At 39.9% G+C, this 14,460-nt stretch overlaps 3 protein-coding genes across 4 annotated transcripts; 1 reads left to right on the top strand and 2 right to left on the bottom strand.

The window, feature by feature from the left end:
* The first annotated feature begins 3,174 nt into the window (after window positions 1–3,174).
* Window positions 3,175–4,269, top strand: LOC140565797 (gap junction delta-2 protein). Its single transcript, XM_072691906.1, has one exon. It carries the CDS (start codon window positions 3,175–3,177, stop codon window positions 4,267–4,269), a length of 1,095 nt encoding a protein of 364 aa, XP_072548007.1.
* Window positions 4,270–5,766: 1,497 nt separating this feature from the next.
* On the bottom strand, window positions 5,767–11,317 carry LOC140565725 (ras-related protein ORAB-1-like). The gene is made up of 6 exons (XM_072691770.1): window positions 11,284–11,317; window positions 8,468–8,736; window positions 8,121–8,216; window positions 7,587–7,682; window positions 7,379–7,510; window positions 5,767–6,645 (listed from the first exon to the last, which is right to left on the bottom strand). Exons 1-6 carry the CDS (start codon window positions 11,315–11,317, stop codon window positions 6,424–6,426), a joined length of 849 nt encoding a protein of 282 aa, XP_072547871.1. The 3' UTR covers window positions 5,767–6,423.
* LOC140565798 (uncharacterized) lies at window positions 9,739–14,460 on the bottom strand. Of its 2 annotated transcripts, XM_072691907.1 has the most exons (5): window positions 14,340–14,460; window positions 13,076–13,251; window positions 12,571–12,978; window positions 12,430–12,471; window positions 9,739–12,273 (listed from the first exon to the last, which is right to left on the bottom strand). In XM_072691907.1, exons 2-5 carry the CDS (start codon window positions 13,209–13,211, stop codon window positions 11,828–11,830), a joined length of 1,032 nt encoding a protein of 343 aa, XP_072548008.1. In that variant the 5' UTR covers window positions 13,212–13,251; window positions 14,340–14,460; the 3' UTR covers window positions 9,739–11,827. The 2 variants fall into 2 exon arrangements, with proteins under 2 accessions (XP_072548008.1, XP_072548009.1); XM_072691908.1 differs by lacking the exon at window positions 12,430–12,471.

Genomic DNA, 14,460 nt, shown 5'->3' with positions numbered 1-14,460 from the left:
GTGATTTGATTCTTTTTAACAGTGTTTTGAATATTTTTGAACAGTGATTCAAATATTTTGAATATTGTCACTTCTAAAACGTGATTGAATATTTACAGTCAGAGACATATGCAGGCCTTTAGAAAGCCCAGAGTGCCTTTTTTTCCAGAGAAAACTGATCCCACCCTTTGCATATCAGAATGATTGCAAGAGAATGATTGATTTTGTTGGTGGTTAACCTGAAACTTCTAAAGTTCCAACTGTCCTGATTCTGAACAGCAATTTCAATAATTTGAAAAGTGATTTGAAATGTTTTGAAACGATACTACACACTTTTGAAAAGTGATTAGAAACTTTTAAACAATGATCCAAATATTTTTCACAGTGAATATGAATCTTGGGACAAGTGCTCAGAATTGTTTACAGAGTGATACCAATATTATAAAAATACAGAATAAAATATATATTTTTTAATTTTTTTTATTTATGTATGTATTTTTTTTATAAAACTTTTGCCTGACTAAGATTCGAACAACTTGAATCTTAGTCAGACTAGCACTCATATTTACTGTCAGTGTCAGCCTGATTCTAAACAGTGATTTAAATCTTTAGAAAAGTGATTTGACTCTTTTAAAACTGATTCAAATCTTTTTAATGACGCCTCCAGTTTCAGAATTATTCAACCCCTTCATGACAAGCATCTTTAGTACTTTAGTGGAGCACCCTTCTGCTGTCCTGACCTGCTGCAAACTTCTTCTGGCAGCATTCCTGATGAATCTAGTCCATTCCACATGGACAATGGCCTCCAGTTCACTAATATTTTTGGGTTTGTGTGCTGGAATTACCTTCATCAAATCCCACCAAAATATTTCTATGGGGTTTAAGTCAGACACCAGAATCTTTCAGTGACTCAAACCAAGCCTTGATGGTGTTTGAGGTATGCTAGGGATAATTTTCCATTGGAAGGTCCAATGACGCCCAGGTTTCAGCTTCCTCACAGAATTCATGATGTCTTCTCTTAGGATTTTGCTGATACTTTATTAAATCCATTATGCCCTCCACACACACAGATTCCAGTGTCAGGGGACGTAAAGCAGCCACCACCATGCTTTACTGTAGGCATAGTGTTCGTTTAGCATATCACTTCTATTTTATATCCATAACCTTTTGTATTTCTATTTTTGCTCATTTTCATTTTAACATCCTTCTACTTTTGTTATTGTTCCAATTTTGTTAGTATTAGTTTATTTGTAGGTACAATGTTTACCTCCTTTTATTTTAAAGCAATATGTGAAGCATTTTAAGCTGCATTTATGTATGAAAGGTGCTATACAAATATATAAAGATTTGTATTATTTTTAGTATTATTATATGTTTGCTTCCAGATTTTGCTGGTATTTAATTTAAGCAATTGTTTTCTTTGCATTTATGTATGAAAGGCGCAATACAAATAAAGATGTGTTATTGTTATTATTATTATTATTATTATTATTATTATTTGTTTGCTTCCAGAATTTGCTGGTATTTATTTGAATCCATTTTCTCTCTCTCTCTACCAGTAAAATGTTCTTTGTGCCACTGGCTGCAAGCCCAAAGCATGACCGATCCACACAATGCTTAAGTTTGGGAGGTGTTCTTTTAGGACCCATTGGTAAATGGAGCACGGGTACCCAGCCATCCAAGTGATACAAAACAAAAAAATCAGGGCTTAGGTTCAGTCCAGAGGCTGTTGTGCCACTGTAGGCACTTTTGACAGTGAACAGGCGTTAGCATGGGCACTGACTGGTCTGCAGCTGTGAGGTAAGTTGTGATACACTATGTGAGGTGAGGTGAGGTGTTTCTCCTGTAACCATTATTAAAAAAATCAGAAACAGTAGCTTTTCTGTTGCTCACAGGCCTTGCTGTTTTGGAGATGCCCTGTCCCAGTAGTCCGGACATAGCAATTTGGCTCTTGTCAAAGTTGCTTGGGTCTTCATGCCTGACCATGTCTCCTGCATCCAGCATGTTGACTACGGGAGAAACAAATATCCAGTTACTGTCTAATTTTTTAATTTATTTAATTTATTCTGAATAGGCAAGTGGTAGCAGTAAAGCCTATGTATGTGCAGTATGTTTGTGTGTCAGGTTTTGCAAAACATGTAATCCATTTTCTTCCAGAACACTAGTAATATTAGCTAAAACAAGAGTAAAAGATAACAGTTCCTCGTTCTTTTTTTTTTTAAATCATCATCACAAATTTACCCACACAGTCACTGACCTCAGCCATTGACCACCATGTTCAAGAAACCAGCAGGATCTGCACCTTCCATCACTAATCTGACTGAATGTTGTAGGATAATTTTAGATTTTTTCATGTAAGAAATGTATTCAACATCCATTTAGTTATTGTCAGATATAATCATATAAAAGCATAAAAGAGTGGTGTTTTTGCATTATACTTGCTTAAGGGTGGGACTTCAGAGACATATCATATTTACATTGGACAGCACAGAAAATGGTTTTCTTTTACAGGGGAAAACACGAATTACCATTGTTTCCCTATTCCAGCAAGTTCTTGTTTAACAGTTCATGGACATTCAGAGAAGTTGCCTCCCATTGTACTTTTAAATCTTTGTTATGCTGTACATTGGGATTCTTTGTTTGACCACAGTACAATGAGGGTTTCAGATGGAAGGCCTGAATACATTGGGTCAGCCCATTCTCCCAAAGCTCGCTCAGTGGAGTTCATTCCCTGCAACAACAGGCTTCTCTTCCAATGTAGAAATGTGTATGGCACGTTTGGACATTTTGTTAGATTTGGATCAAATACAGGCAAATTACCCAAAGGTAAGCGATGCTGTTTTTTTTGTCTTTGTACCTTTGTCACTTGATCCTTTTTTCTGTAACTCTGTGTTATCTTACTACAGATGTTGCTACACAAGTTAAGGTCATGGTCACATAATTGATATATATGGTATATGATATGACATACAGCATAATAGTTAATAAAAATACTGTATTTAAAGTTTTTTGAACCTCAGAATCACATGCCGGACTTTGCTGACACTAAACATAGCTTTGAATTGACATTTAATCATTATGCATGTTTTGTATATATAATTAGATATGTTTAATCAGATTTTGTTAAAGAGATGAATAAGCTAGTCATTGTTTTGGTTTCCTTCCAGTTGTCTTTTGGTCTCCACAGTTTGAGGAATGGGAGACTGGTCAATTTTGGGTCGCTTCCTAGCGGAGGTTCAAAACCACTCTACAGTAATTGGCAAGATTTGGCTGACAGTGCTGCTGATCTTCCGAATCCTGCTGGTAACATTGGTGGGAGATGCTGTGTACAGTGACGAGCAGTCAAAGTTCACCTGTAACACTCTCCAGCCTGGCTGCAACAATGTCTGCTACGACACCTTTGCACCTGTTTCTCACCTGCGCTTCTGGGTCTTCCAGATTGTCCTGGTCTCCACACCGTCCATCTTCTACATTGTCTATGTTCTGCACAAGGTCACCAAAGATGAGAAGCTTGAGACAGAGAGGGCCCAGGTTGAGGTCAAGCATCCACAGGGGGATTATCTTGGGCAGCTGGGGGGAGAAGGTAGTGTTTATCGGGGAGGAAAACCTTCCTATGGGCCGCAGGGTGGAGAGTGGGGAGGCCATGAAGAGGAGTCTGTAGAACAGAGCCTTCTGCAGGATGACTACAGGGAGGTGGGGAAGGACCCTACTGAACTTTCCAGCCAGGTTCTGCTGATATACATCATCCATGTGGTTCTTCGGTCCATCCTAGAGATAACCTTCCTGGTAGGTCAGTACTACCTGTTTGGCTTTGAGGTGCCACATCTGTATCGTTGTGAAACCTACCCCTGCCCGACACGGACCGACTGCTTTGTGTCACGTGCTACTGAAAAGACCATCTTCCTGAACTTCATGTTCAGCATCAGCCTGGGCTGTTTCCTCCTGAACATTGCGGAGCTCCACTACCTGGGCTGGGTCTACATCTTTCGCATGCTGTGCGCGGCGTGCTTCCTGTGCTGCAGGCCCGAAGCAGAGCTGTATTCTCCCCACAATCCTCTGCTGCTGAGGCTCAGGCACTCCATGCGAGGCAGGCTGGTCCTGCAGCCCCATGCAACCACTCTGTCCCACGAAAAGACAGCCACTACCCTGCTGTCCCACACACCAGCCATTTCTTTCGAGACAGACTCCACAGTGGAGTGCACCTCCAAAAGGAACCCCGAGGAAAAAGAGCGAATGAGGCTAAAGCTTGCAAACATGGCTAGGCTAAGCAGCAAGAAGTCTTGGCTATGAGTCACCTAGGGTTGCCAACTCCAACTGACAGCAAACTGGGAGTCACCTTACTGCCATTACATGGCTATTAATTTATCACTCAAGTAACACTATTTGTACGAGACTTTCAATAATACACATATCACGATTACAATAATACATATCATATTATAATTCTTAGGGCCTCAGTAAGTTCCTTGAGTCTGAAGGGCATTTCTTGAGAGTTGGCAACCCTTACTGCTCCTTGTTATGCTTAATGATTTATAATTTCTAGATCTTGGGAATAGGTCTAAAGCAATGTTTAAAACTGTGGTTGGCCAACTGCTTTCAGAAAGCTAGAAAAATGCTGAACATGGTACCTGGTACTGTCTTTTCGCTTCTCAAATTGCCTGGGCTAATACTGTCTCACTGTAATGCATAGCACTGTAGAATAGTATGTAGTTGTACTTCAGTTGTACCAGTTACTTCACATTGCAGCACTGTAAAACAACATAACTCTCAAATTGCAACTGCTTATATATATTATTATTATTATTATTATTATTATTATTATTTATTATTATTATTGTTTTTTGTTTTTATTTTTTACAAAAAATAGGGAGATTACTGAAGAAAACTCAGGTATATATGATAGTATCTTTAACAATCTGAAAATCCAAACGATTTTTTTTTCTACTTTTCAACACAACAACATTTTTGTAATGAGAAATAATGATTTCTGGAAACGAAAAGATGAGGGAGAAAAGATAAGGGGCTGGATCACTGATGTCCTTGAAGCTATCTTTATCTTACATCTTTGATTTGAGTGTATGTTTTAGCCTGTTTGCCTTTCTGTGAATATGGTAGTTTAAGCTTTGTCCAAGGGAGGGCAGTATTTTCACTTCACTTTAGTATTTTTACATCCTCACAAGTGTCTCCTAGCATGAACATTTCAGAAGATTATAAACTCAATACAATGTGTAAGGAATGTTTATTTGAAGGTGTATGAACAACCTGCTGAAGTAAATCTATTTAAAACACACACGTGATTACAATTCATTTGTCTTTGTATACTTGTAAATATTCCATGTCAATGTAAGTGTATTCCTGCCAAGAGGCAAGACATTAGAATTGTTTATTTAGAAATATGAACCAAAAAGGTTTGTCGTACACAAAAACCTTGTATTTCCAGGAAATACAAGGAAAATGTCTTCTCAACTTTCAATGGAAGTCAGTGTTGTTGAGAACAACTGCCATTATTCATTATGTCAGTGGAAAACAACAAAAACAAAGATACAAGGTTTTTGCGTGACAGTGAAAGAGGTATCAGAAATTTTCCTGCTCAGTAAAACCCAACAGCCACTCAAAATGCAGTCCAAGCTGAAACAGTCCTTCTAACAACTAATGTGAAAGGGCATGTCAAGGCAGAATAAGGAGATATACTGTGATGTTGTAGAAATAATGAATTCAAAACCGGCTGTTTTTTCAGCCCACTTTCCACACACTGTACTGTACGTGTTGAGGACAGAAAAAACTTAATTTAAATTTAAAAACTTTATTAGTGTTTACACACATAATCAAACAAAAAATTGAGGGAAACGGTTTCCTGTGATATGCAAGTAATAGCTATGCAGCTAAGTGTGTAATTTGGGTTTTTGTTGAGCCATTAAACTTCTCTTTAGGAACAGCAGAATGATATAAAAACAAGTACAATATTGCTAGAAGTCATGTGTGACTATAAGTAAAGATACTATGTGTAAGATATTTACACTTTAATCAATTTAATGATAATATAGTCATAGATGATGAACAACATGACCAGCAGTGTTGTCATTTCTAAATAGATCAGTCTGCATTTATTGCCAGTTCATCAGGATACTGTATGATGAATGTGATTCTGTTTATACTGACCAGTGCAGACAAGAAAGGGTGATCATATAAGCTTAAATGTTTTTTGGCTTATGTTATGAACACCAATGTCATAAATTGGAGAAGAAAGTCACCAATAAGTGTTTTATCCAACATAAAGAGCAGTCAAAAAAAGTAAATGAGGAGGCAAATTATAAATTCAGTAAAAACGTCACACAGAAAATAGTCCATCAATTAGTAAGGCCACTGTTCATCAGTATAAACTGTGAACATAATTGTTCACAAAAGAATCAACATCAAAATACCCTGTATCTAAACCTGTTAGTACTAACAGCAGGTGCTGACCTCCTCAGCTGTCCCACTTTGTCCTCCAGGCCACAGGGGAGCGCTGTTTATTTTGGCTCCCACTTTCACAGTCTCATTCTGAACACTTTCTGTCCCGAGCCGCTTCTGAATTTCTGAGGCCATGGTTAAAAAGGCCTTCTCCACATTGCTCGCATTCTTTGCACTTGTCTCGAGAAATGGAATTTTAAGTGGCTCAGAGAATTCCTGAAAAAAAAAAAAGTGTAGAAAAAGCATTAGTCTAAATGTTAGTATTCTTGAATAACAAAGACAGTAATCTAAATCTCTTACATCAAGTAATCTTCACCTGAGTTTAAGGGTCTTTGCCAATTTAAAAGGTCTTCTCAATCGTTCTCTCTTTCACAAATAAGACTCTCTGAGGAATCAAAAGTGGTTCTTCTAAGGCATCACTCAAATATCCCTTTGTAACACTTTTGTTTTTTAAGATTGCAGTAATAACTGTAATAATTCTAATTTCTAATGCCAATAGAATGCATTTTGGTGCCATTTAGAGCCCTTTCTTAACACAAGTGGACATCCATTTATTTATAAAACCATTTGACCAGGCAACCTTGTTCTTCGGGTTGTCCTGCCACTGCCTTCACTAAAGAACCTTTGAAAAAACATTTTGGTAAGACTGCACTTTATACATTTTGAGGCAAACTTAATGAAAATACTTTACAGATTGGGACAAAACTGTCAACGTCAATTGAAACAAAACCTTTTTCAACCAATCTGTTATTCGGAAGATACTGTAGTCTAGATGGAAAAAACTAAAATGACGAACCACATCTGCCCAAAAAACTACCAATATGCTGATAAATACAAACCCACATTTTGCTCTTTGGTAAATTGATCATCTCATCTTTAAGTCGTAAAGTTTGAATACACAGCACAAACTCTTTACCCTCACTTATGGAGGACTACATTGATTAGATACCTTTGCAGTGGTGAAGTCCACCACCTTTTTTGAAGTTAAATCACTCTTGTTCCCCACCAGCAACTTGGAGACATTCTCACAAGCATACCGATCAATCTCCTCCAACCACTGCTTCACATTATTGAAGGATTCCTGCAATAACAAAGAACTCATAGGTCTCATAGGAAAATCTCATCAAAATTCAATCCCCTCTCCAGATGCTCATTACCTGGTCAGTAACATCATACACAATGATGATCCCATGGGCACCTCTGTAATAGCTGGACGTTATAGTTCGGAATCTCTCCTGACCAGCTGTATCCCACTGTGGCAAGGAGAGTTTGTTTATGAAAAGGAGGAATGTGTGCATTCTTAATACAAATTCTACAAACTATGAAAACTGAAGTACTGAAACAACAAGGATGTTTTGATGGTTTTGAAGCTGTGTGTGAACTGGTCAAAGTGAACCTACTTACCTACACACCGTTAATAAGCACCATATCCCAACATATACCATTAATACTGTACAGAACACTTATTAAGGGTATAAATGTAAAAATTGGAGAATGTCAACTCTGAAGAATAAGCAATATTCTGTAACCCATTAGTTCTAAATGAAAAATTAAAAGATGTGCCAGGCTTTATCGTATCTACTGTATATTGACAAGTCAGAAAAGCACCTATTGTTAAACCAACCTGATGATGAATTTAGTTACTGGTTGAGCAAAAGAAGAATAGTGAGGTGTAATGAGCCTTTACTCACAATCTGCAGCTTAACTATCTTCCCATCCATCTCAATAGTCCTGATTTTGAAGTCAACCCCAATGGTGCTGATGTAGCTTTCGGTATAAGTGTCATCCTGTTGGAATCAACATGGATTATCAACACTGAGAAGCAATCAGAATAAATAATATCTTAATTTAAACATGATGTACCAGTTATCAGGGGTTCAATTCTGATAAATTTCCACTTAAGAGTTTTTCCCTGTTGAACGTGTAGGATTTTGCAGTATTGGGCTGGTAGTGGGTTTTGTTACCCCATCATTTCAACGTAGTATAAGTCATACACACTGCTTACTGAATGGTTACTAAAAGGTTGTGTTTCGCTCACCGCAAAACGCAGTAGTAAACATGACTTCCCCACTCCGGAATCTCCAATCAGCAGCAGCTTGAACAGGTAGTCACTAAAAGAAACCAAGAAAACATTGATTATATTAAGAGGTGGAAATATTAGGTAGCAGGTGAACAGACAGTTTGTGGAGGTGATGTGTGGGAAGCAGGAAAAATGAGCATACACAAGGAGGGTAGGGTTTTCTGGCACACAGTGGTTAGTGGTCCAAAGAACAAGGGGGACTAACACAATATTAAAGCGGTGGTTAACTAATCAGCCATAGCATTAAATCCTCCTGCCTAATATTGTGTAGGTCCTCTTCATGCATGACTCATCAAGGCATTGACACCACAAGACATAACAAGCATTAACATTAGCTCTTCTGTGGGATCGGACAAGACAGAATAGCCTTCAATATACCCACATCCATCAGTGAACCTTGGGCGCCATGACCCTCTCGCTGGTTCACCACTTTCAGAGTTGGTCAGTGTTCTTTAAGTTCTCTTTAAATTTAACATGATAACAATATCATACTGCCCAACCCTTCACAGTTTACTGTAAAATAAGCCTTGTTCAGGTTAGATTGTTTAGTATACTAATTCATCCGAGCCTATATGAAAATATAACATTAAAAACTATCTGTGTTTTGGAATATAACACAAACATTCTCTGTGATCCATTTTTTATGCAGGACTGAAATTACACTCAAACACACACTGACAATATCACTATCTACAACTCATTTTCTCATCCATAATGCAGTAAACACTTCATTCAGGACAGTTCCGCCATTTGGAGAACCCCTAGGTTATAAACATAAGGCTATCAAGCAATACAACTACACTCAGAAAAGCTAAACTGTGACAGAAACACCTTCCTGGTTTACATTTTACACTGCCTGGGCTTATGACACACTTTAGGCAACATAATTAAGGAAAGGAAATTCAAGTCAATTATACAGCATAACACATCATTATACAACAGCCTATGTGAAAGTTGCAATATACTCACTACTCAGGATTCATGTTCAAGCCAACCAACGGTGTTGTTCCAAAAGGCAGGACAAGACACGCTTTTAGATGCAAGACAATGTTGCGTCTTTATCCTTCAGAAAAGCAAACAGCAACAACACTGGCTACTGAGAGCTCAGAAAATGCTCCATTAATTATTGAAGCCCCTGATCGAGTTACAAAGGGGCTGTTACCTGTGTCTTAAAGCAAGAGCGTCACAATGGAAGGTAGAATAAAAAAAAAACTGACGGACACAACAAGTCGTTTGTAACAGGATGTTTATTTTCACCTATTCCAACCTTTACAGTAGCCGTCACAGCAGGAACATACTGAACAGTGTTTCTAATTATTGGAAGAGCAGCCAAAAAAAAGGTCCATGGAAGTTGTATCAAAGGTAGGCTATCCTTCTTGGACACTTTCATGAACCATATGGTAACAAAACTTGAGAGGTGAAATAAAGAGAAAGTGTAACCAACCAGTAACAACTGTTACTGTAAGAACAGTTAGAGGTTATTACAAAAAGTAAGGTAAAAGAGTTGAAGGAGCCACGCATTCAGTAAAAAACCCTGCACTCCACATAGAGTCCAAACATTTCATTCAGATCTCAATCGTAACCTTTGGGTCTGGAGGACAGTGTTGGAAAAGGTTTCACTGGCACAGTAAGAAAGCAAAAAATACCAATTCCAAACCATACAGTATGGTCCATATGGCAACTATTACATAGTACTGCAAACTGAGCACTTCAGATAAACTCTCATAATTTACCAACAAACCATTGTTTGCATTCTTAAATTAGCTTAATTACATTTAAATTGCATCCTTAAATAAAGCTCTGCTGATTCAAAGTAACAGTGTCACGACACTGGTCCAAACAGTCAATAACAAGAACCACAGAGCGGCTTGTTATAAACAATTAATAATACAAGATACAGCTTCCTCTATAAATGCTACTTTTCAGCTTTTCCTCGTCTTTTCATCTTACTGCTCACTCCACAAGCATTTAGAGACATCAGAGGACTATTTCCAAACGCTTCTGCCTGATCAGAGTAAGCAAAGTTTAGTACATGTAGGAATCAAAACCTGCCAAGAAAGCAGGTTGATGACAATGTTGCAGAACATCCTCCTGAGGCACGAAACTGCCCAAAGCCCAAAGTACACTGATCCAACATTCGCTATGAAGCACCATCAAATCCAAAGGTTGAGTGAGTTGGTGTGCCTTACCACTGGTTCATCTGTTCTTTTTCTGGACACCTACATGCACTAGATCACTTGGGTTTGTTCATGTTTGCTTATTTGGTGTACTCTGGCCTTCAGAGTGTTTAAAGAACAGATCAATAAAATGAACTAGTGTGAACATGGGTAAAACATTCCAGATTAGGAACATCAAACAAAGTTTCTTCTGGACTACAGCCCTGTCCTCTTCTAAAGGAGTTTCACCAGAACAGGGCGCGAACCAGGGTTTGTCTTTTGTTACATTGTATGCATTTGATCCGGTTAGTTCTGATTTCACACTGCATTTTTGCGAGCGCACTAAAGAACTTTGCATGATACGCTTATGTGCTGGTGTCATCACCTACGTGGGCTGAATCTTCCAATACTTAATCCTGAGGAGGACATGAGTCTGACGTTGGTGTGCTGTCAATTCAACTTTTCCTAATAAAATGAAGAGATTCATTTTGTTACGACTTTCTTGCTAAAACTGTGGTATTTTTGCCAGCAGTTCAGTGGTTCAAATTCTGTATATTAACGTGCTTGTTGTGCAGGAATTATATCGTAGCCGACAGATATATAAGGAAGCAATCCTACGAGCCTTGGCAACTCCGTTTCGGGAGTGACTCATTTTTGCTGCTTTTACGGTTCTTTTTCTTCTTTTGTTGTCCTGATGGATGGCAACAGCCTGCCTCAACTTTCTGAGAGAGGTATAAAAGTCCAAACCATCCAAAAAAGTGTTTTCACACTGCAAATGCAGATTGAGGCCACCTCTTTTGGTCAGATCATTTTGGTCATGTTTCGTACTGTGGTTCATAGCACCTTTCACACCTACTATTTTAAATTGGACCAAACTGAGAAGTCTGAAAGTCCAGACCAAATGAGGTAGGTGCGAAAGCACCCTAACACACTGAAAAGGAACACAGTTTGACCCCTCTGCTCTAGAGTATCTCAACAATCACACATAGATATGGGAGACCTTCCCAATATTTGGATTTGCTGGCATGCTCCGAATGTTGGGTTTGTGTGCTGAGGGCGTCTTTTTATTAGTTACTCCCCTTTCTCCACAGCTTACGAGGCACATAGCCCACAGCTGGGGTGGGTATATATAGACCACATCTAGCGAAGTGAAGTACAAGTGTTATGGCCGGCCATTTGCCTTGTCTTGCAGCAGTGCCAAACTGGTGGAGGAAAAGTCGCGCAGCACATGTAGTGTGTCTCGCTGCAGCCGAAGAGTGTCCCGTGCAAACTGCTGCTGCGCCTGCACCAGTCGCTGCACCGACTCGGACAGCGACTCGAGAGATCGGGACAGTGTTCCAATCAGCACAGTGGTGGCCTGTTGCTCCTGCAGGCTTAGAGAGGCACTCTTGGCCAAATGCTCCTGCAGACTGCCTGGCCCCACTGAGGCTGGCCGGGGTGGGGGACGAGAAGGTGTTGCATTGGAAGAGGTTCCTGCGTGAATTACAGTATTCTTGGAGGCCTGCTGCTGAATTTCAGCTCCCACATGATTCCTGTCAGCACTGGAAGGGTCGTGAAAAATGGCACTTTGATCAGACTGCCGTCCAATTTCACTGATTTTGCTTTGGTCTGGTTAGGAAAAAAATGACAAATCATTTCACATGACATCTCAGGCCTGCATTCTCATATGAGCAAATTGGCATTACTCCCACAATACAAGAGGTTGAGACGCAAAGCTTGCAATTAGAGTAGCCAAGAATGTACATTTACATGTCTACAGCTTACCTTCTGTACCTGACGGTTCAAATGGGAAGTCAGTAAGGGGCACTGCAGAGTCATGTATCAAGAGATATCAAATAAAATTTATGACAATGTAACAACATCATCCTTATTCAAAAAAGGGCAAATAGGATTGTTGACACTCACTACTGTACATCATATCCATTGGTATCGGCGGTGGAGGTAGGACAGGCACGCCGTTTGCCAAGCTAGGGGAGTGCTGTGGCATCCCGAGAGCACCTTGACTATCTTCATCATCGTCATCATCATCTGGGACATGGTCTGCCATGAGTGAGAATTTATCTGAAGGTGAGGGCTGAAGGATCTGATGCACCATGGTCTCAATAGGTGAAAGATCCTGGGCGATGCGGGCAGCCGAGAACCCGGATGCCCTCATAGCTGCGACCTTGCGCTTGGTGTCACATTTGAGGTCAGACCACTTCTTGATAATCTCAATGATCTCCCGGTGACACTCGCTGATCTCATTGATACGTGCTGTGAGGGTGGCCCATGTTCGCTTCTTCACATCGCCAGAGACACCCTGGTTGTATTTACCTGTTTAGATTAAGAGCACATGAGTATCCATAGATGGATCTGAGCTTTATATAATGCAAGACTAGGATTAATTACGTTTGAGAACAATCATACATACCAACCAGTATATGGCGATTTTTCTTCACCTCAGTCAGCAGCAGCTGCACTTCAGGGAAGGTGAAGCGTGACTTCCTTTTTTTGAAGCGCACTGAGCCCCCTGCTGACCCAGCATATGAATAAGGATATCCAGACATCCTTCAGACAAATCTCTTAACTTTCCGGATACACAGATCCCTAAAAGAGGTGTATATTGCATTGCATTATTTATAGCTATTTTCTACGTGCCAGGTCTGTTTAACATGTACCTCTGCTGTGCATAATATGCACACAAATGGATGCATACTGATGCATCAATGCTCTGTTATTAGTCCATCTGGTAAATAATAGTACCTGCTCAGACCAGGCAGCCCTGCAAACAAGGCAAGAACATACTACTGACTGTAATTAGCATTTTTGCCATTAAAGATTTCATGGACTGCTATTTAAACGTACACATTTAACCCAGTTAGAATAATCTTATAACATATCAAGAATGGTAAGGACAGCAGACGTCTGCCAGTAAGCTGGGCCATGTGGAAAGAAAATAGTATGCAGCACCCTTCAGCATTATTGTAAGGTGTATCAGCAGGGCATCACATTACTGACTTTATTACCAATACAAAAAGAAAGCCCTTATCAATGAAAGTCGTGTTCCTAGTATGTACTTATGGGAGAGGCAGATCCTTAAAAACACAGGCGAAGCGTTGGGAGGATTCAAGCAGACAATGCAGGTTTCCAGGAGCCTTTTGCTTTAAATTAGGCGTTACATCTAATTGCTGAGTGATTACACTCTCACACACACTCTCTCACACACACACACACACACACAGCGCCTCGGCAGTTCTCACTGCTTCCTGCTTCTTTGTTGTGCTCGCTGCGTTCAGGAATATCGAGACCGGACAGACAAACGCCACCGTAGTCGGGTACCCACACAGCTAGCGTTCACCCAGCCAAGATTTCAGTCATCAACGAGAACCGGAGAGACATTTAGATTAAGGGACACGTCCGCTGTTCGTTAGCGAGCACTAGTTAGTTAGCTAGCGACAGTTCAGTGTCGGAAATGTACACAGTTTAGCTGAGCACGGTCACGGCAGACTCTGTTATTGCCATCACCGTGTTCGTAGCTAGTGAGCTAGCTAGCTAGCTAGCTAACGTTAGCTAGCAAGGTCCCGAGGCTACCAACCAATGTGTTTTTCTCTATGAGAATAGTCGCAAAATGTTCTTTCTCGCGGCGAATTGTAAGTATGGGGATTCAGACAGAGCACAGTAAACTTTCCCGTTACCTATATAAACCTTTCGGCGTTGTCGTAATTATCGCCAAATGGACGAATACGCCCTCGGTTTCATGTCCGAAAACTTCGTAGAGTCAGAGAGATCCCCCGCGTCGCGCAGGCTCAGCTAGCT

The sequence above is a fragment of the Salminus brasiliensis genome, chromosome 11 (genome assembly GCF_030463535.1).
Source record: "Salminus brasiliensis chromosome 11, fSalBra1.hap2, whole genome shotgun sequence".
Taxonomy (NCBI): domain Eukaryota; kingdom Metazoa; phylum Chordata; class Actinopteri; order Characiformes; family Bryconidae; genus Salminus; species Salminus brasiliensis.
Note: the sequence above shows the minus strand (reverse complement) of the source record. Positions and strands in the feature narration are given on the sequence as shown.